This window comes from Pieris napi, chromosome 20, assembly GCF_905475465.1.
Source record: "Pieris napi chromosome 20, ilPieNapi1.2, whole genome shotgun sequence".
Taxonomy (NCBI): Eukaryota; Metazoa; Arthropoda; class Insecta; order Lepidoptera; family Pieridae; genus Pieris; species Pieris napi.
The window spans coordinates 263,863-284,365 of NC_062253.1; the positions used below are offsets into that span (position 1 = coordinate 263,863).

The window sequence follows — 20,503 nt, forward strand, 5'->3', positions numbered from 1 at the left end:
TACTCTCATTGATGACGCATTCATTGCTGGTGCTGGTCTCATATCGATTCTTATAGACTTATATATTTATACATATATAGTATTAGCTACCTGGTGCAGCACGGTCAAATTTCATTCAGAAAAATGGTTTGACAGCTCTTAAAACTATTTTTTTGGTTTCATATACTAAGTGTCTACTTGTCTACAAAGATTAACTATATTATAATAATAAAGTATTTTTTTTTATCTTATGACGTTTCACTCCGTAAAGCAAAAGATTATGCATTTGGGTAAATACTATTCGTCTAACTGTGAAATCAATCACAATTTGGACACCTATAATTATCACATTCTTGACAATATGTGATAATTGACGAATACTGTTATCTCCGTTTAACTATGTTTACCGATTTAACTGGTTTTATGTATGTCATAACAGAAATTTATCCGATCCAAATGTTTAAAAACCAAAGCGTTTATTATTAGTACTAGTAGACTCGGCAAAGCGTTGCTGTGGCTAAGATTTTTGTTATATTACATAGTACTAAACTATTCAAGAGAAACGGCAGGAGAACACCAATCCACCATGCTTTTTTGGTGGTTATGCCATTACATTGTAGCTTATGTGAAACGTTGGTATTTATTTTGATAAGGATTAATCCTACCTAGGTACGAATAAAGAGCCTTTTCTAGCGGTGGTATTTTAATAAAAAAAAATTAATAAAAGGACGCTTATTGTGACGTAACTATAAAAGATACAGACATGCTGTCGCGACGCGTTTTAATACATCATTTTGTTCTATCATTAATAGTTTTCGCAGCGCACACGATTGAAGGACGTTTTTTGTTTATTTTTTTACACCTTGGGTTAGATTATTCAAGTTTTAGTAACTAACTAACTACCCTAACCTAATTTTTTTAAAATGAAACATAGCCTATGTCACTCGGGAATAGTGTAGCTTGCCAACGGTGAAAGAATTTTTGAAATCGGTCCAGTAGTTTCGGAACATATTCGTTTCAAACAAACAAAAAATCAAATCTTTCCTCTTTATAATATTAAGTATTAGTATAAAGCCATGAAGTGAATCGCCGAACACATACACATACACAATACAGTGTTTATTGACATGTATCGCAAATGTAAAGGAATTGTAGACTGGAGCATCGCTCGCGTGCATCTCGTATCTATATTTTGGAAAATCTTTGGGATACCTTCAACATAATATGTATTCCTAGTTAAGACAATTGAGTGTCTGCAAAAAGAGTAGCAGTGTAGTAGTTATGCCAACTAGTATAAATCACTACGCGTCATTTTATTTATTCACTAAAATTTGTTTAATACTTTCTTATTGAGTATTAAGACAGTCTATAGAGCAGTATTGGCCTTCAGCGTGCTACTCTCTTCACTGAGGCCGTAGGTTCGATGCCCGGTTGTGCACCAATGGACTTTCTTTCTATGTGCGCATTTAACATTCTCTCGAACGGTGAAGGAAAACATCGTGAGGAAACCGATGTGCTTTAGTCCCAAAAAGTCGACAGCGTGTGTCAGGCACAGGCTGACATTGAAAAAAAGTCATGAAACAGACAAAAACATCTGAGGCTCACAACTATAAGGAGATCCTCTAACAGTGTTGCCAACATAACAAGAAAGGTACTGTAGTGTGGACTCAGATTCCGCACTTTGACGCACATTTGGTGCGTTGTCCTGGCTAATTCAGCCAGCCAGGGCATTTCGCAGGCTTCACTGAGCCACCTCACTATTCTGAGAATTTCTGCTCGTTGGCAAACCACATCTACGAATTTCAGGATTATGTAGGCTGATTCTTTTGCGCTAAAGTAGCCTCTGCACAAGGGACTTTGTCGTGCCAAGGACAAAGATTATATTTATTAATTGTTGAGGCTTGCTACTAGCAGTTTAATGCAAGCAGTGCCATTTTGGACGCGTTTTGCGACCGACCATGATTTTGTAGTTCTGTGGATTTTTGCGAATCGCACTTGCGACAAGGGCAAAAGGAGCAAGAAATAATCGCAACTACGGTTCTCTTTACGCACGGACTACATAAAACAATAATGGCTAGGTGTACCATCGCCTTTTCTATAAAAACTTTTACAGTCACCAGCCAGTTTAACGGGTCAAATAAATAAAATGAAGCGTACAAAGTAAAGAATACTTAATGGATATAACTGGTCCTGAGCCAAATTTGCATATCCTTCGTCAGGATTTGAACCGGTTATTATTTGTCACAAATTTCCTACTAATATTTATTTTGCTTTAACCGTAATTTGAAGAACTGTATTCTACGAAAATGTCTTAGCTATAAATTTTAAAAGTCACTACACCGATTAACATAGCACCTTACCTGGAAACATTCCATCCTTCTTTGCCTAGAACTTATCTTAAGTTTACATACATTTCACAAATTTTGTTATTCTATTATCTATGCATATATTCTTATAAGGAAATTTTAAATGACAAATCAAATTAGCAAGCAGCAAAGTTAGGAAATACCTTTAATACATTGTAAATCTGAAATTAATTTAAATTCGAATTCGTGCACCTGTCAAGATATTTTCACTTAACAGTAAAATGTAGATCTAACAAACATCTAGGCTAGAAATAAACATTGCGCAAACGCATGACTCAGACTGCACCTAGCGAACTAAATATGGCAGGTCAGATTTCTTGATCCATAATCCTTTGTTAAACACATTCATTCTGTACCTAATTGCTTTATTTTCTTATCTTAATCATAACACGATGGGTTTTGGGGAAATCATTGTGGGTCCATTTATTTTTCAATTAAACCTAATTATATGTTGCATTCCTTTTAATCGCGAAACATGATAAAGTTTTGAGAATTCTGTGTTTTTCTTTTAGGTAGGGTAGACTTCTATAAGCTCAAAAATAGCTCTATAATTGAATGTTACGTTTAGTTAGTTGTGATCCCTACGACATTGTAGCATTTATTCAGGCAATTCCACGCTGTATTGTGATACTTATTCTTTGAGCAAGGAAAGGGGTCACCGGTGCACTTAAACCCCACGGCCCAAGAGTCTCTACTCCAAACGAAACAAAATGCTTTACAATAAGTTTGAACTATGACCGATTGTTTTAACTTTGACTATCTATTAAAGGCAAACAAAAACCATATACCCAAACTAATACACAAAACTTAACCAGCTCACCACCAGTATCACCACAGCGTAAATACAATATTTTCACAGAACAATTATTCTTTTTACAATGATACAGAACTGGCACACCAAAACCGCAATGGAAAAATGATGATTGTAAATTCTTAAACTTACTTTTATCTACCAATATAGTTAGTCTAGTGTTAGAGCAATTGATCTCCTCTGCCCGTATTCTGTAACTTACTATGAGAAAAAAAGAAAAAGAAAAAACTTACACTAGCCCCCACACTTGGGTTCCCTGTGTCGAGGATCAGTCTCTTCCTTTTGACAAGTTAACGGTAGGTACTTGACAATAATTTCTACATAACATTAACATTTTATAATTAAACTATTGTTGCACAATATGATTGCTTTGTGTTTCAATATAGGACAGGTCGAGAAGGTGTTGTTTAAGATAGTTATTGTATATATAAAGTTTTAAAACGTTAGTGAACATTTTCGTGAAATAGCGATGACGTAGCGCTTAAACTGGGATGTGCTCTATAGACTGTCTATGTGCGCAATAAACAATTGAAAACACTTGAAGAAAACTATGTAAAGACACAGCTTACCTTCTTTTTAAGATAATAATAATCAAGGAAATCTGCGAAAGTAAAACTCGAAAGGTTAATATTGTTAGTCATGATGTCACAGATAAAAATGTTTTATTTTATTGGCGTCATAAACTGTGTCTTATCCCGCTATTCCATAACTCAATGTGGTCAGTATTAAGATCGTAAAGTGTTGTCGAAAACGTAATCGAAAAAGGAATATCTGATAACATGATTTAATCGAATTGATATATACGTTTTGATTCAATAATAATCGTTAAGGAAAAATTACAATATACAGGGCATTTAGTAACTTATTAAACATAACTTAAAATTAATAAATTGGTTTAAAGCGTTGTTCCTACTCCATAATGATTTTAGTCTCAATACTCATTTAACAACACACAGCTTTTAACCTTCAAAAACCAAATTAATAAGCAATTCTCGGTTAAAAAAATATTGTTTTAACAGTTTACTTACAAGTTTGTGTCGTCTTAAGTAATCAAATTATTTAACAATATTGTTTATGAATGAGATCTTTTATTTATGGCAAAAGCAAAATCATGGGTTTTAGAGTTAAATCCCAAGTAAAATCGATTTAAGCCGATAAGGTCACGCACCATATGGTTCGCGGCCTTGTGTCGTGAACGTCAACTCGTTCCGGCTCAAAGCTATATATATAATAAAATTGTACCTTACCAATGTTTATATATTTATTGACACTGTATAGAACAAAACAATAATCAACATTCGGTAGCAATTCCTCCTCTCACCTCTTCCTGGAACCAGTGCCTAGTGACCTAAAAGTAAAACAGAAAAGTGCAAACCGTACACATACTAATGATATTCATACAACATTACATATAAAAAAATATATGAACTCGTTGTGTATAGATACAGTAAAAATTAAAGCAAGCAAAGTTATGACCAACACGTTTGTCTGTACAAACAGTACTTATAGGTATATAAGTACCAACTTAATTTGGCCACATCTCAATACATGCAGTCGGCGAAGTTTCATCTGGCGACGACGAGAGTGGTAATAAACTGGAGGCTTTTGTTGAAAGACTAATTGTGGCTTAAAGCATCTCTAGGGCACACGATTACCTCACTCCTCTCCGGTTAACCAATGACAAACAAGCGGATCGTCTTCTTTCCTCCATTTCCGGTTGGTCATTTCAATTCGCTAATGAATTGAGCGAATCTTTTAGGTAGACATGACTTAGAAAAATCTATTTTGATATACGGTACTTATAAACTCAAACTTGATCTGTACTTTTCTTTAAGTGGGACTTAGGCATGACTACTTACAGTAAACTTAATGGCAAGTGTAATCTGGACGTGTAACGAGATTAACGAAAACTATGGTTTATATACAATGAACCTTTTAAATCATACACCTACAGTTATTTAAATGGAAAGTTCTTCAAATAAAGGGCCTATTGAGCATTTAACACGTGATCAGATAATTTAATTAATATAATTTCTAGGTGTAATATTTAAATAATAAAACAAAATGTATATACCGATAATAATAATAATGCCTTATTTATTTCCATATCAACTGTTGTTAGTAGTTATTTATAAAGTAAAATGGTAGTCGCTTAGTTAGTTACTTGGACCCTTCTTGGGTAAAGGTCTCCTCCAACGCTTTCCAGGTATCTCTATCTTTGCCAATAGTCTGCCAGTCTTTTCCTGCTATTTCTATCAAACCTTCAGTCCATCTCCTTTTTGGCCTGCCCACTCTTAGTTTCCCGGGTGGTCCCTTCCATTGTGATGTCTATATTGTCCATGATGTAGGTAGTCTAGGTATCGTGTTACATGGACATGTATATATATTTACTAGAAGCATATTTTTGACAATTTTTTCCACTAGACTTCTCATTATCATGGGTAGGGTATCCCCTAATGGGATAGATATGCATCTGTATGGTTGATTACTTTTCATTAAGTGAGTCTATAATTTTTTTTTGTCTGACAACAGAATTTTTTTTGAGACAGCAATACGGACTTTTTTATATTTTAAAAGTGAAAATATTGATTACACATAGAAAATTGGCTCAATAACAACAAGCTGGGCTAACACAGATAAATGTAATTCAAAATTACCTTCTCTATAGAGATTACGCACAGTAGCTGTTGAAGAGAACCGTTTTTTGCAGACGAATTCCATTTAGAGGAAAAAACTATTTTAATGAAACATCGTGTGAAAGACGTGATTGATGGTCACTGTCTATAGTCCATTGACCTCTCAACCATTATTTTTGGAAGTATTCTTCGTTTGTTTTGTCATATAGGGTATTAAAATACACTCATATACGAGAAAGCTATGCTTCCTCTAGCTTGTATACATTTATTGGCCGATGCAGTGTTTAACTTTGGATGCAATAGATTCCAATCCAGACATAATTTGATTATGTTCGGATACATATAGACTCTTTATTTATATAAAAAAAAGTGGAATAGAGTCAGTCACACTGCCCGCGTTAGCGATGGTGAAAAAGTCCTTACTTGAAATAGCCTAGTGGGTAGAAAGAGGAGAGGACGTTCACAGGGAAACCTGGGTAAATGAAATAAAAGAGATAACGGAGAAAGATCAGTAAATAGGAGCGAAGATGAGAGACAAGTAGAAGAATTTGGAGAAGGCCTCATTAAGGAGTCGCGTATAAATATAATAATAACATTAACTTAATGTAACTCAAATGATAGTAGGTACTCGAATAAAGGCTTATATTTATATGTATCGTATAGGTCCGATAATTTAGTCTAAAATTATAATTTTATACTAATTTATAACATCTTTAACAGTGTAATGGCAGATTTCTGCTTTGAGTTAAAAACTAACACCAATTTACGAAATTTGAAGGCAATGAACTCGGTTCTATGTAACATGATGCTTTTTATTAAGAGATGTTAAATCAAATGTGATGATTGATAGCTTTTTTGACGAAACCTGTATTGGATAAAAAAAGCAGTGCTATACTGGCTCTGCGCAATGCTTTTTAGTTGAATAATCTCATTGATTCGAGTAGTTTTGAAACTATTCCTTATTAGAAAAAGAAATGTGTTCTGCTTGATTGAGTCAAGCAGAATGTATGGTGTGAGACCAATATGGGTTTGAATGGGCTTTACCAGGCATCAAGACTTTGCTGTTGACATTAACTATTAAAATAATAATTTCAATATCACAATTAATCTGGAAAAGTACTTATAGTCTTATTACCAGTAATAATAGATTTTGTTGTATAATTTGGACGAACATTAATAAGATTTTATCGTGGTTTCAGGCAGAGCGTTACCGCGAGAGGAGACGTCTAGCCACTCCCAGTCCTACACCGTCACCTCCTCGTCGACAACCAACACAGTCGTCCAGCTGGTTCAAGTCAATTGACCGCCTTGGGAAAAAAAGGGATAAACATATTAAGGTACTATATTAAAATCCTATTTATAATAAAAAGAGTACCTATATAAGAAGATTTATAATAATCCGGCTCGAATTACCTATTTTTTCTAATATCAGGTGCCTGGATCTCCATCGCTCGTCATTGCTGTCACATATTAGATACATATATACAAAACAGTATAGACTCATGGAAAATTCTACTACAGTTCCTTATTGTTTCTTGCATGCATTTTACAATGATAATACATCACTAGCTCAAAAACTCAAAAAATTAAACAAATCTTAAGCGACAAAAATGCTTAAAAAATTGTAGAACAAAAAAAATTACAAAGGCATAAAGGCCGTAAGACTTCTTTTCTCAAATGATATTCTGGCTTATGAAACTCCAGATAAACTTGCAGCCCTTTCGTCAAAACATCCCAGTGCAACACCTTTTTTTAGAACCTAAATCCCATAAATTAAGGAATTAAGTTTACAACTTTAACACTATTCCTACTCAGAAACAGATACATAATAAGTAATTATAAATCCAGGCAGTAAATTCAGTGCACATGATCGTTAAACTTTGCCATTATACTTTTCTAATAATTTCAGGTAGAGAAAGAAAGTATCATAACAACAGAGGATGAATTACCACGACGTTCCTATCCCAAATCAAGCAAACCATTAAATTCTCCAGCCAAGAATCTACGTTTCTTTGGTGACACTGACCCAGAATCCGATGCAAACGTCAAACAAACTGTAACTAAAACTAAGAGCCATCCGATCAAGTCTCATGGAACTCTACGGAAGACTATTTCCAATTCAAGCACAGGCCAAGATGAAGTGGACCATGAAGTGCCAAGCAAAAGCTACTCTCTATCTAATTTACAAAGAGATGAAAAACTTAGAGATAGCGTGTCACCCAGAACGAAGGATTACTATAAGAGGAATCTACAAAATATTTCAGAAATGAGTAACTCCGAAGTGGACAGTCAGTTTAGTAGGAAAATGGCATCTAAGCCACCTATCAGCCCTTATGATAGATCTCGGAGCCACAGCAGTAATAAGACCCTAAAAGGAAGTAAAGGAGATTTACTGAGGCAAGGAAGGGAAGAAAGGGGCAGTTCTTCAGAGCTGAGGAATGGAAAACCAGATATAAACAGAGACCTTAAGTAAGTGCTATTGTTAAAAAGAGAAAAAGAATATAGTATATAGTAGCTATCTACATTTCAACCAACTTCAATCATCCATTCACGTCATAAGTCCTAATAACTATCATATATGATATCGCTTGCCCTGGGGAACAAATCAGTAAAAGCTTAATCTATTTTTTTTTTCAGTAAATGTATTTAGTGTAAATAGTTTAAAAAAATAACTAAATGTACATTACAGTAATTTATCTAATTAGACTTAATAGCAACGGAGTTTTACGATTATTTCACTGTTAAAACATAGTTACGGATTACACAGTAACCGCAAAATACGATGGCACATTCTGACGAATGTCCAAAACGTAAGAATTTATTACCACTCTTTTCGCTGAAATATTAAGACCTTGGTGAAACAGAGATATATTATTACCAGTTTAAAAACAAATAGTGTTTTAGACAGTCGTAATAGTGGTTTTACTGGGGCAAGCGATATGCTGTAGCCTTCAACATAATATATTTTTTAGACACCGTCGTCGAACGCCAGTAGCAAACTCTGGGGAGAGCAGCACTGAAGGAGACTCCAGTCATCAGTCTCAGCGTAGCGTTGTCTACTTACACGCGACTACTGGTAATATTCTTAATTTAAAAGATTATTATCTGTTTTAGTAAATGTTTTAACCTGTGGTGGCATGCTATGTAATAATGGCATTTCGCAAACCTGAAGAGATTAAATATAATTTGTATTTAAACTTATACTGTGATTAACAAATAAACAAAACTTGCTGCGCTACAGCCTTTAGTCTGGCCCTCAGATTTATGTATCTGTATCATGTTCATTTGTCAATCTAATAGGCAAGTAGGTGATCAGAGGTTAGTTGATGAGTCTAAGGCAAGCCGGTTTCCTCACGATATTTTCCTTACACCATTTGAGCGATTAAATATACAGAAAATGCACAGCCGGAGATCAAACCTACGGCTTCAAGGATAAAAGTCGCACGCTGAAGCCACTAGGCTACCACTGCTCCGATCAACATATCAACAAATAACATCAATTAAAAGCCCCTTAAAGAGTATTATCACCGAAAGTACCATAAAGCTTATAAAATGAACTTTTCAAATTCCAGTTGGTGACATACCCGACCCTGGCAGAGTCGCACGCAACCGATCCCGTGATGACGTATCATCCGTCATGTCATCCAACATTCAAGTGCGAAACTCTACTAAAACATTCTCCATATTTGCGCCATGGACACCGAAACACTACAACGACCAATACGACGTACATTACGCCCAAAAGCCGAGGAAAAAAAAGGAAACCACACCAAAAAAGTACGCGTCAACGAAAAATTTATCGGACGACAGGCCGGCAACTTTACAAAAAAAGTCTTACAGTCAAACCACATTGAACCGTCGTCCGAATCAGAATAATCGGCTGACGAGTTCCAGTACAACGCTATATAGACCGAAGCGAGGAAACGAATCACAAACGTCCCAAAGTACGATACCCCGTAAGAGTAACGTAAGAAGTCAATCGAGTGAAATTTTGAGTCGTGATGATCGAAATCGAGTCTCCCGGTCGACTTCCATACCGAAAGATAAAAAAGCTGGCTGGTTTAAACTCTCCAAAACGAAAAAGCAAGAGAATACCCGTGTGCGATAACCTGTGTCATTCTATCGCTCTATTCTCTTGCTCTCTATTACGTACTCTACACTTAAATACTTACACATTTTTATTCCATAAATATATATAATATATATATATGAGTTTTAACAATTAATCTTGAGAACATTTTAAACAAAAAAACAATCTAATAAGATGTTTTTACAATTCTAGTACTAGCACATTTTTCACATCGCATGAAACTCAATCTTGTACTACAGAATATATTTTTATTAGATCAAGAAGTTTAAATTTATTAATCTTAGGAATTAGGATCTGTAAGTTAAGTAATAAACACTAATGGTAATATTACTGAATTTAAGAAGGCTTATAATTATTTACACCAAGCGTTTATACATATTTGGCCGTGCCTTTTTTAAATTGAAGTTATAAAAATTATTTATAAATAATGCAGATTACTAAAGTGCCATTCGTGAATGTAAGCGCAAATTAAAATAAAATTTTTTTTGAACTATTGAAACTTACATTTTATTTTCATTTGCGCCCTTGTCTAATACTGCCTGACAAAAATTAAGTTAAACGAGGTTTTATGCAAATATTTTTTTTTTGCCAGGTGGTTAATTAATTAAGAAAAGTGTTACCATTTAATTATAAATAACAAAAAGCTTGAAACTAATATAACGTGCATACATTTGCTTTAGATCTCTGGTAGTTATTGCTACAAAGAATATTTTTTATTATAAGCATTTGAAGATTTAGCCTCTTAGAAAGACTTAATCAGTCATATTACACTGAGCTTACTAAAACTAGGTCAAACATGAGTAAAACAGTTTCAATCTAACGTAAAATATTTCTTTTTCAAACATATTTATAAAAAATCTTAATGTGCACCTGGTCTTCCCGTAATTCAATATAATTCGATGTATTTATTTCAATAACTGAAATAAGGTTGCATCCGCTATTGGTCATAGGATAAGCTTGCTGCAGCTCTCTACTTCTCACAAGAGAATTTTGTTTAAAGTGCATTTTTTTAATATTTGGCGAAGGCAAATTTTACGACATTGTTTAATATTTTGTCAAGCTCATGGTAAAGGTAAAAATCGGTAATCTTTCTGTCACATTGTGTTATAGTCAAAACAGTGTAAATGGTGATTAAGTTTATGAAGGTGACGATTTAAACTGTAAAATAAAGAATAAGTAAATGATCTAATTACAGTGTTTTATTTCCACTTCGTTGTCCCGCAAGCCAATATTCAATTAGTATTAAATGAAGAAATCGTTTATTTGCAAAAAAAAATTTAATAATTAGAGTCGTCTATCAAATGCAAAAGTAAATAAAATTTTATAATTAAAAAAACAAATTAATATAAACAATTGTATAACATGATGCTTAAGTTGAACTGAAGTACAGGGTGTACGATTCCCATCACGAACTTACCAAAAATTATCGTATGCGTCAATAAGGTAAATTTAGTTCTTCAGAGCTTGAATCGTTTATAAAATTTGTACAATGTACATATACTTGTTTGTATATTATAAAAAAATACTTACTATTATAGTACGGTAGATAACTATTATATTTTAAAACATCGGTCGGTCGCAACGGTCAACGTGCGATATGTTGTTTATTATGGTTGACAACTCAGCTCGTACTGTTATGGCGAGCGTAGCTCGACCAAAATATGCTTTCCCGCGACTAGCGCAAGGGCCTCTCCTGCGAGACTCGGACCTTGGGCCGCCCAGGGGTGGTCAATCACCGGAAGGACCGAAGCTCACTGGAGTGTGTGGTGCCGCCGGTGAAGGCGGTTTTTACCCTAATGTGACTCTGCTTTGCCGCGAGGGCGGCTTTTCATTTGTTAGCTAATGTTAATGGATCCGACGTGTACGCTGTGGGTTCATATCACATCTATATTATATGTTTTAGGCCTAAATAAGTGATGAAGAGATAAACACGCTTAGACGCACCATAGCGGATTTATGGTAGCACTTAGTAAACATGAATAATAATAATTCATATACGACTGTCATGACTCATGAGCATGACTCATGAGTCAGCGTATGGTCCTGAGACAAATACACATTTTGCGACAGGCGTAACGCACTAACGCCAAAATAATTTGTATGGAATTGGTCTTGTCAAGCTTGTCAAAAACGTATTGCACTTGACGTTCAGGGGGCCAACCATGAACTCTAATTGCGAGCCTATTGACAACCTACAACTGAGATGCATCGCTAATTCGTACCATGACATCGAAAAAACGAGACAGTTTAGGTTCCCACGTGACCTTAGCGATTATCAGATTTCGTTCGTTCAATTTGTATGAAAATCCGTACCATGACCGCTCGGCTGAACCGAAATTTGACAGTTGCGCCTTCCAACTATGACAGAATAAGCGATTCTAAAAAAGTTACTTTTTGTTCAACTTTTTTGTATCGAAATGTCCAAATAATAGTTTAGAACTTATAAAATTCAATATTTGTATTAAAACTTGTTATATGGCTAATATATGAAAAAAAAATATAATTTTTATATTTTGGGGTATTTTGAGTTTAGAGAGTGATAATAAATAAATTATTAAAATATCGACGGAGATGAAAAACAAGACGGCAATGCCCTTCTACCGACTTCGTAGATATTGAGTTTTAATTTATTATAGATTAACTACTTTGACTCATTGAAGATTTCAGTGTACCTACAAATAATTGCACATGGTTCAATAATATTCAATTAATTATTTAGGCATGTCTAACAAAAACATAATTTCCCAATATATCATATTTACAATAAATAATAATGCCATATCACTAGTAGATATTTATTATAATTAAATTTTTCCTCATTATGTTCATGAATTGTATAATTCTCCTCTGCTTTTTCTTTAAAAAAACAGAGGTGTTTCTCAAATTTATAATGTGTAAATAATAAGCCATTTGAAAGTATTATAATAACAGTATTTATTTAGTTAGGATGACTCCATCAAGATAGAAAAAGATGTCTTGTCTTGTCTTGTCTTGAATCAGGAAATGTTCAATTGGATATAAACATATATTCATTTATATATGTATTTCTAAATAATAAGCCATTTGAAAGTATTATAATAACAGTATTTATTTAGTTAGGATGACTCCATCAAGATAGAAAAAGATGTCTTGTCTTGTCTTGTCTTGAATCAGGAAATGTTCAATTGGATATAAACATATATTCATTTATATATGTATTTCATTCTCTCAATTTAGCGAGTTTGTCAGGTTTAAGCTGTAAAGAAAATATAATTATTTATATTATATGAATTTGTTAACGTATAAACTGAATTTGTACAATTTTAAGGAATCAATTTTTATCATTATTTACTTATAATTTTCGAGTAATAGGTTGATTGTAATATCTTATGCAAAGAGTTTAATATCAGGAATTCACTTCGATATAGATATTTATTTTTAATAAACCAATTTTTGAACAATACTTACCCCATTATATTATTTTATAAGTTAAACAATTTGTAAAACTATATTTATTAAACCGAAATTTTGTAAACACCAAATATATTGAAAGCTCCTATCAAAATTTGAAGGAAACGTTTAAAAATAATAAGTGTCAACTGCACAGCACCAGAAAACTTTACATTTAAAATATATCAAAAGAATAGTTTTATATTAAATAAATATATTTATTAAGACATAATAGCTTATTGTAATTGATGAATTATTTAAAATAATTTTATATTTTATTTATTTTTATAGAAACATCAGTCGAAGTAAGTTTGACAGTTAAATTTCTAAACTTACATAGAAACCACAAACAAAATTATCGTTCTTTCATTCGGTCTTGCGATGCAAATGCGTTTCAGCTTATAGGCGGTCATGGTACGAAAAAATGCTATTCACTTTAGGTACCTAAACTCAACTGCATCTCAACTGGATCGTTTTAAGAAAGTTCATGGTAGGCCCCCAGGTGTCTTAATTAGTTCTAAGTAGCAGCTTTCAATCTTACCGTGAATCTTATTCAAATTCAAAATCCAAATTTGTCGTAATTATGGGAGTAATCAAGTCTCGACTCTGAAGCTTCAGAAACGAGACTGCCACTGCGCAAACTATGATTTCCGTATGTCAAAGTCCGAAACGTTTTTTACTGAATGGTCTAAAGTCTAAACGTTATCCTCAAAGTTGAAGCTCAGCACTAAGTATGACTTCCGTATGTCAAAAACGTTTCGTTTTTTAATAGTATACAGTAGAAATAACTAATAATAGTTCGCACAAAAAATCAGAGTCGCCCCAAATTTTTTGACCCATGGTCTTCTGAATTCTGATTTCTGACACGTACATATATACCTACCGCTCTAATTATAACGATACCCTTATCTTAGATTTTGACTTCTGTCTGTTTCTGAGTTCATCACAAGTAATAAAATTTCGATTATAAATAAAATGGGATGTTACCCAATTGTGTGTACGTTATCAATATCCTGCTAAAAACCGTCTATAGCAGTGATTGTAGGATTTATATTATGTGATTGTGGCAGCATTTAATCATATTACTACATAATTACGTAAATTTAATAATATTATTCAATAAGACAAGGACTCTTGAGGTACGTTTTTAAAATTAGTGTAGTTTAAAAGGTAACAATAAAGTCAAAATATTAATAAGTTGAGCCCCATGAAACCTAGATAAATTGTCAAGGTAATTTTAGCCAATTAATATATTATTATAAGCACAACTTTTAAAGTTATATTAATTTAAATAAAAAAACATCAGTATGTACCTATTTCATTAATTATTAGAAATATGTAAACATATTTTGGTTTCTCTTTCAGATAAGCTACAATGATGATAGAAACATTTGTGTTTTTTGATATAGAAGCTACAGGACTTCCCCAATTTGAAAAGAATAGAACTAAAATTACAGAATTGACCTTTATTGCTGTAGCTCGAAAGGATATCGAGACAAGTGAATGTTTACCTCTCATGAATAAGTTGTCTTTACTTTTCAACCCAGAAAGGAAAATTCAAAAAGAAGCTTCAAGGATCACAGGTTTAACAAATAACAATTTAAAAAATCAACCTATATTTAAAGATAAAATTCAAACAATAAATACTTTTCTGTTAGAACTCAACCAGCCGGTGTGTCTGGTTGCTCATAATGGCAACAGGTTTGATTTTAAAGTACTTAAAGCTGAATTTTGTGACGCAGGCCAGGATTTGCCATCCCACCTACTTTGCTTAGATTCACTAACAGGTTTTAGAAAGATTGCTAAAGATAGTATGAATATTTGTAGTAAAGTTCCTTCAAGCTCCAGTAAAAATATTACTCTTAAAACAAATAAAACTCTAGAAACAAATATTACAACTTCTTTAAAAGTTGATGATTTACTAACTGATGATGATGATGATTGGCCACAGCTTAACACAAGCACTGAAATATGGGAAGAAATTGACAAATTATCGTTAAATGAATGTCCTGTGAATAAACCAAAAACAACAGAGAAGGTGTCGTGTCAATTAACTGCTTTATACAAAAGATTTTTAAAAAAAGAGCCACTTACCTCACACAGAGCAGAAGCAGACTGCATTATGTTATTAGAATGTGTTACTACAACCAAACAGAGCTTTTTACCATGGGCTGATAAAAATTGTAAATTAATTCGTGAAATTAAGCCTCTAATACGTAGTTAAGGTTCATTTAATGTTAAGTTTAAATTAACAATATTTAATAATAATGTATACTTTTACATTTATATTTTATGTCTGATATTAATTTCAATTTTGTATTATATTTAAATTCTATTTTTATTATTTTAAATACATATGTATAATGACTAAATCCTAGGTGATTTTTTAATTAGGTTTAAGGTTGTAAAATAAATATAGTAGGTAGGTAATTATAAGCAGTTTTCTTACACACATTTAAGATAGCATATTTTTAAATCAGTCTTTATACAGGGAATTACTAAATAAATAATAATATAGGTATAAATAATATATATGAAGCCCGTTTTGATATAGGATAGGATATAATAAAATATAAAAGTTGAAATCACAAACCAGTTCACTGATTGAATGAATGAAAACAATGAAAACTCAATGTTGGCCAAATTTACATTTGTGTGTAAGTTGCAGAGCCAAGGACCAAACGAAGCTTACGCTTAATTAAGCAAAAAAAAATATTTTTCAAGTAGACTTACACTAACAAAAGTAAATAGGTTTACACAAGTTTTAAACTTTTGAATGTGCCGGTATCTTATGTCATCATTATCATATTTTGATTGTCAGGTGTCATTTATTTTCATCCCCAAAGCGTGATCGCATAAAAAACACCATTAGCTTTTTAATGTTGCTACGATGGAAAAAAGTTTTCCATATTGGGTAAAAATGATTCCCAATTTCCATTATTTTTGGAAATCTATAGGGAGGAGTGAGGACTATGTCCAGCAGTGGACGTCTGTTGGCCGATATGGTGATTTCCAATTGATTACGAATACAAGGTAGAAAATTGGACATTGTGACAACTAACACGGAAATAGGTTGGGACAAACTTAGTGCTTTTCTTACTAGGAATTCGTGGTATGAACGATGGCAGGACGTTGGCAGGAAAAGGGTAGAAATAAATATCACTCATGATAGCTCAAAAAAATATTTACATAATTTTCCTTTAACGGTGTACTGCCCCTTAAATAAAACTTGCTTAGTGTAAAAGTTTCTAATTTTTGAAGTTATACTTCTTTAGGCGCGGAAAAATTTATGAGAGTGAAATTTTACGATGCGCGCGCACCGTGACACAAAATTCAGTATGGGTGCCGAGCGTGCGCGAGCGAGATGGGAATAAGACAAGTAAAAAGAAATAGAATATGCGTGACGTATGACCATAATGACATTTGTAGTACCTTTTAAACAAATAAAGCAGTTTTAATTATTTTTTCAGAGAAATTTAGCAATGCTTTTTCACAAAGACCTATTGTTACTTAGTTAAAAGGTTATGAAACATACCTATCTATTAAATTAAATTAATAATATAATAAAATAATAAATAATAATTGTTATTTATATTAATTAAAAATTGAATAATATACTAAATATTAAATATTGTTAAATTATTAATAAATATCTAAATATCTATTATTAATTATTTAATATTTAAAAAAAATAAAGAATGCCAAAGAAGTATAACTTCTTACGCGCGTACATAAGTACACGCACCATTTTTTTTATCTTGTTGAGATAGAGAAGTCATATTTAAATGAATTCTAACTTCCATATAATAAGTTATTGCTTTAATAAAAAACGAGACATGATTCTCTAATGCCTTTTTTCAGTAACATGGTCGCACAGATCAGAAAAATATTGTACCTACATCAATGGATTGTAACTATTTAGATATAATAATGATGTGGAAAATAAATAACTTACTCTATGGTAACCACAGGTTAAAGTTTAACTCAAGGAGACAATAAATCTATGTTTATTCCTCAATCCTCATACGATTTGCTACTCGGTAGGTACTCTACTTAATCCTAATCTATCATTGTAATGGATTATTAAATATGGTAATAAAATTGATGATTAATCAAAACGTCACCTTATTATAGGTCTTATTGCGCGACGTGTGTCAATTTACGTGAAAATTTAAAAATGAAAATGTGTAAACTGAGTGCTGTAAGCAATAAGCTGTTTGAATCCGCTATCCAATGAAAAAGCAATCAAAGAAAGATTAACTTCTATTCGTTTTAATTTCCGATACTTCATATAAAAGCATGGCACGGAGATATAGGGATGCTGCTGCAAAGCTGCAGCAAAACATACACAAGCACTTAAAAGAAATAAAAGATCTCTCATCATCTGAAGATGAAGAGCCATATGAACCTAGTGTTCTGGAGGGTGTTTTCCAGAGTTACTGGCGAGGCGGTGGTGATACGCACATGACCAACAGGACAAGGAATCTTCTAGAAGAAGCTCTAAGCGGTCGGTCTGTTACTTGTTTAATTTGCATTGGATCTATTAAAAGAGCCGACGCCATCTGGACATGTGACCACTGCCATTCTTACTTCCATCTATCGTGTATTCAAAAATGGGCTAATGATAGCATAAACTTACGTTCCGAAGAAATCCAAGCTCCAATTGTAATTGTCAAGCGAAAAAATATTGAGTGGTGTTGTCCCAAATGTAGGACGACATACAGTAAAGAGGAAATTCCACACAAGTATCGTTGTTTTTGTGGAAAAACAGATGATCCACCATACCACCCTTGGTTAGTGCCTCATACTTGTGGAGAAATATGTGGGCGAAAAATTTCATTTGGTGACAATTGTAAACATAAATGCTTATTACTGTGTCATCCTGGCCCTTGCCCTCCATGCCCTCAAACAATAAACGGAATATGTTACTGTGGAAATGAACAGAAAAGAGTTAGATGCAGTGCACCTAAATGGTCTTGTGGTGAAACATGTAGTAAATTACTTCCATGCAGGTCTCATAAGTGTGAAAATATTTGTCATGAAGGTGATTGTTCGCCTTGTCATTACACTAGTCTACAGCATTGTCTCTGTGGCGCAGAAAAAGCAAAACGACCATGTACTGATCTGATCTGGCAGTGTTCTAAAGTTTGCAACAAAAAATATTCATGTGGGTTTCATAATTGTTTGGATACATGTCACTCTGGGTCCTGTGGCCCTTGCCCAAATTCTGGCCTCAGGACTTGTCCTTGTGGAGCTATTAAACGGCATGTACAATGTCCAGATTCTATAGAAACATGTCTTAGTACCTGTGGGAAAAGGCAAGAGGGTTGTGAACATACTTGTCCTGAAAAATGTCATAAGGGACCATGTCCACCATGTCAAGTGATGGTTGAAAAAAAATGTCATTGCTCTACACATGCACGATCATTGCCATGTAGCAAAGACTTTAGATGTGACACCAAATGCAGAGGTATTAGACCTTGTGGAAAGCATGTTTGTGCTCGTAAATGTTGTAGTGGTAACTGTCCTCCTTGTGAAAAACTTTGTGATAAACCATTGCAATGTGGGCGTCACAAATGCACAACAATTTGTCATCATGGGCCTTGTTATCCTTGTCCAAGGGAATCAAAAATTATGTGCCGTTGTAAAGAAACATTTATCACAGTACCGTGTGGCAGAGAAAAATATGTAAAGCCCCCTAAATGTAATCAAAAATGTAATATAAAATATAAGTGTGGGCATATTGAAGAAAACAAACATTCCTGCCATTTTGGGGACTGTCCTCCTTGTAAAGCTGTGTGTAACAAATCTTATGAGAAATGTGATCATAAATGCAAGGCCCAATGTCATGAATATGTTATTGTTGTATTTAAGCAAGTTGAGAAACCAGCAACACCTTGGGAAGTTCAGCCTCCAAAGACAAAAGTTGTAGCTTTGGATTGCCCACCTTGTGAGGCTCCTGTAACAGTTATATGTTTCGGAGAACATGATTCTGAAATGCAGCCCTGCCACTTAGCATCACGTCGCTGCTGTGGGCGGCACTGCAACAAAGACCTGGATTGTACCAACCATAAGTGTTCACTACTATGTCACTTATATAGCCCTGATTCTAACTATCCAAATGTGCCTTCCTCATGTAGACAATGTGATAGGGAGTGTTCTGTGCCTAGACCAGCAGAATGTGCTCATAAATGTCCTAAACGTGCTTGTCATCCTGGACCTTGTCCACCTTGTGAGGTATTAGAAAGAATTAAATGCTTTTGTGCTGTTACAGAGATATATTTACGTTGCCGAGAGCTATGTGCAGCAAATGATGAAACATTAAGCTGCAAACAACAATGCCCTAAGAATTTAGCATGTGGACATAGGTGTAAAAAATCCTGTCACAGAGATAGCTGTGGAGAGAATCAAATCTGTATGAAAAAAACGAAAATACACTGTTCTTGTGGTAATTTGAAGAAAGAAGCATCTTGTAATTTGGTGCGATCATCTGAAATTAAAGTTGACTGTGACAGTACTTGTGAAGCAAAGAAGTTGGCAGTTAAATGTGAGAAAGAAAAAGAAGAAAAACGATTGAAAGAGTTAGAAGAGGAAAGAAATCGCAAAGAACTTGCAGAATATGAATGGAAACTGAGCGGAAAAAAGAAACAACACAGAGAAAAGAAAATGATTATCAATGAAGACAATAGAAATTATGTACAAAAATACTGGGTTCCTATTTTAACTATTGTAATTGTAATTTTGTCAGGAGTTCTATATATTATAAATTTTTCAGGGGTGTAATATCTATTTTTACAAAGAACTCCAATTACTGTAAATTGGCACTTGTATAAATATCAAAATACTGTATTTGCATATATTTATATTTGGTATTATTTAGAGAAAACATCTTGTGAGTAATCTAAAATACAATAAATGTAAATTTCGAGTTGTTTGTTTTATGAACAGTCGTAAGTTCACAAAATTAGTAAATATATATTTACTTTAGTTATATAGTACCTACCGCAAAAAGTATAAATATATATTTTTTAGTGCCTACAGCCTAATCTCTATGGCCAGTTTCTATTCTGCTACTAATCTAGAAATATAGCGTGTAACGATAAAAGTATAATATTTTCATTTTATCTTCCGAATACTATTTTTTATTTCCTGTAAATATTTATAGCAGGGCTTATTTTAGAAAAGCATTAAT

At 33.4% G+C, this 20,503-nt stretch overlaps 3 protein-coding genes across 5 annotated transcripts in view; all 3 read left to right on the plus strand.

The window, feature by feature from the left end:
- The window catches only part of LOC125059496, a 45,686-nt gene extending 34,615 nt beyond the window's left edge, over positions 1–11,071 (plus strand). For both annotated transcript variants that reach the window (XM_047663925.1, XM_047663926.1), the window contains exons 8-11: positions 6,992–7,129; positions 7,702–8,261; positions 8,765–8,868; positions 9,365–11,071. In XM_047663925.1, the coding sequence (XP_047519881.1) occupies positions 6,992–7,129; positions 7,702–8,261; positions 8,765–8,868; positions 9,365–9,900 (1,338 nt within the window). In that variant the 3' untranslated portion in view covers positions 9,901–11,071. The remainder of the gene's footprint in view (positions 1–6,991; positions 7,130–7,701; positions 8,262–8,764; positions 8,869–9,364) is intronic.
- A 2,973-nt stretch (positions 11,072–14,044) lies between these two features.
- Positions 14,045–15,623, plus strand: LOC125059874. 2 transcript variants are annotated; one of them, XM_047664520.1, is made up of 2 exons: positions 14,045–14,542; positions 14,677–15,623. In XM_047664520.1, exon 2 carries the CDS (start codon positions 14,687–14,689, stop codon positions 15,533–15,535), a length of 849 nt encoding a protein of 282 aa, XP_047520476.1. In that variant the 5' UTR covers positions 14,045–14,542; positions 14,677–14,686; the 3' UTR covers positions 15,536–15,623. The 2 variants fall into 2 exon arrangements, with proteins under 2 accessions (XP_047520476.1, XP_047520475.1); XM_047664519.1 differs by having other exon boundaries at positions 14,049–14,450; positions 14,677–15,622.
- Positions 15,624–17,282: 1,659 nt separating this feature from the next.
- On the plus strand, positions 17,283–20,239 carry LOC125059641 (NF-X1-type zinc finger protein NFXL1). Its single transcript, XM_047664148.1, has 2 exons — positions 17,283–17,351; positions 17,446–20,239. Exon 2 carries the CDS (start codon positions 17,611–17,613, stop codon positions 20,092–20,094), a length of 2,484 nt encoding a protein of 827 aa, XP_047520104.1. The 5' UTR covers positions 17,283–17,351; positions 17,446–17,610; the 3' UTR covers positions 20,095–20,239.
- The last annotated feature ends 264 nt before the right edge of the window (positions 20,240–20,503 follow it).

Coding starts and splice junctions, on each gene's coding strand:
- LOC125059641 (XM_047664148.1), top strand. CDS start 17,611: ATGGCACGGAGATATAGGGATGCTGCTGCAAAGCTGCAGCAAAACATA.
- LOC125059874 (XM_047664520.1), top strand. CDS start 14,687: ATGATGATAGAAACATTTGTGTTTTTTGATATAGAAGCTACAGGACTT.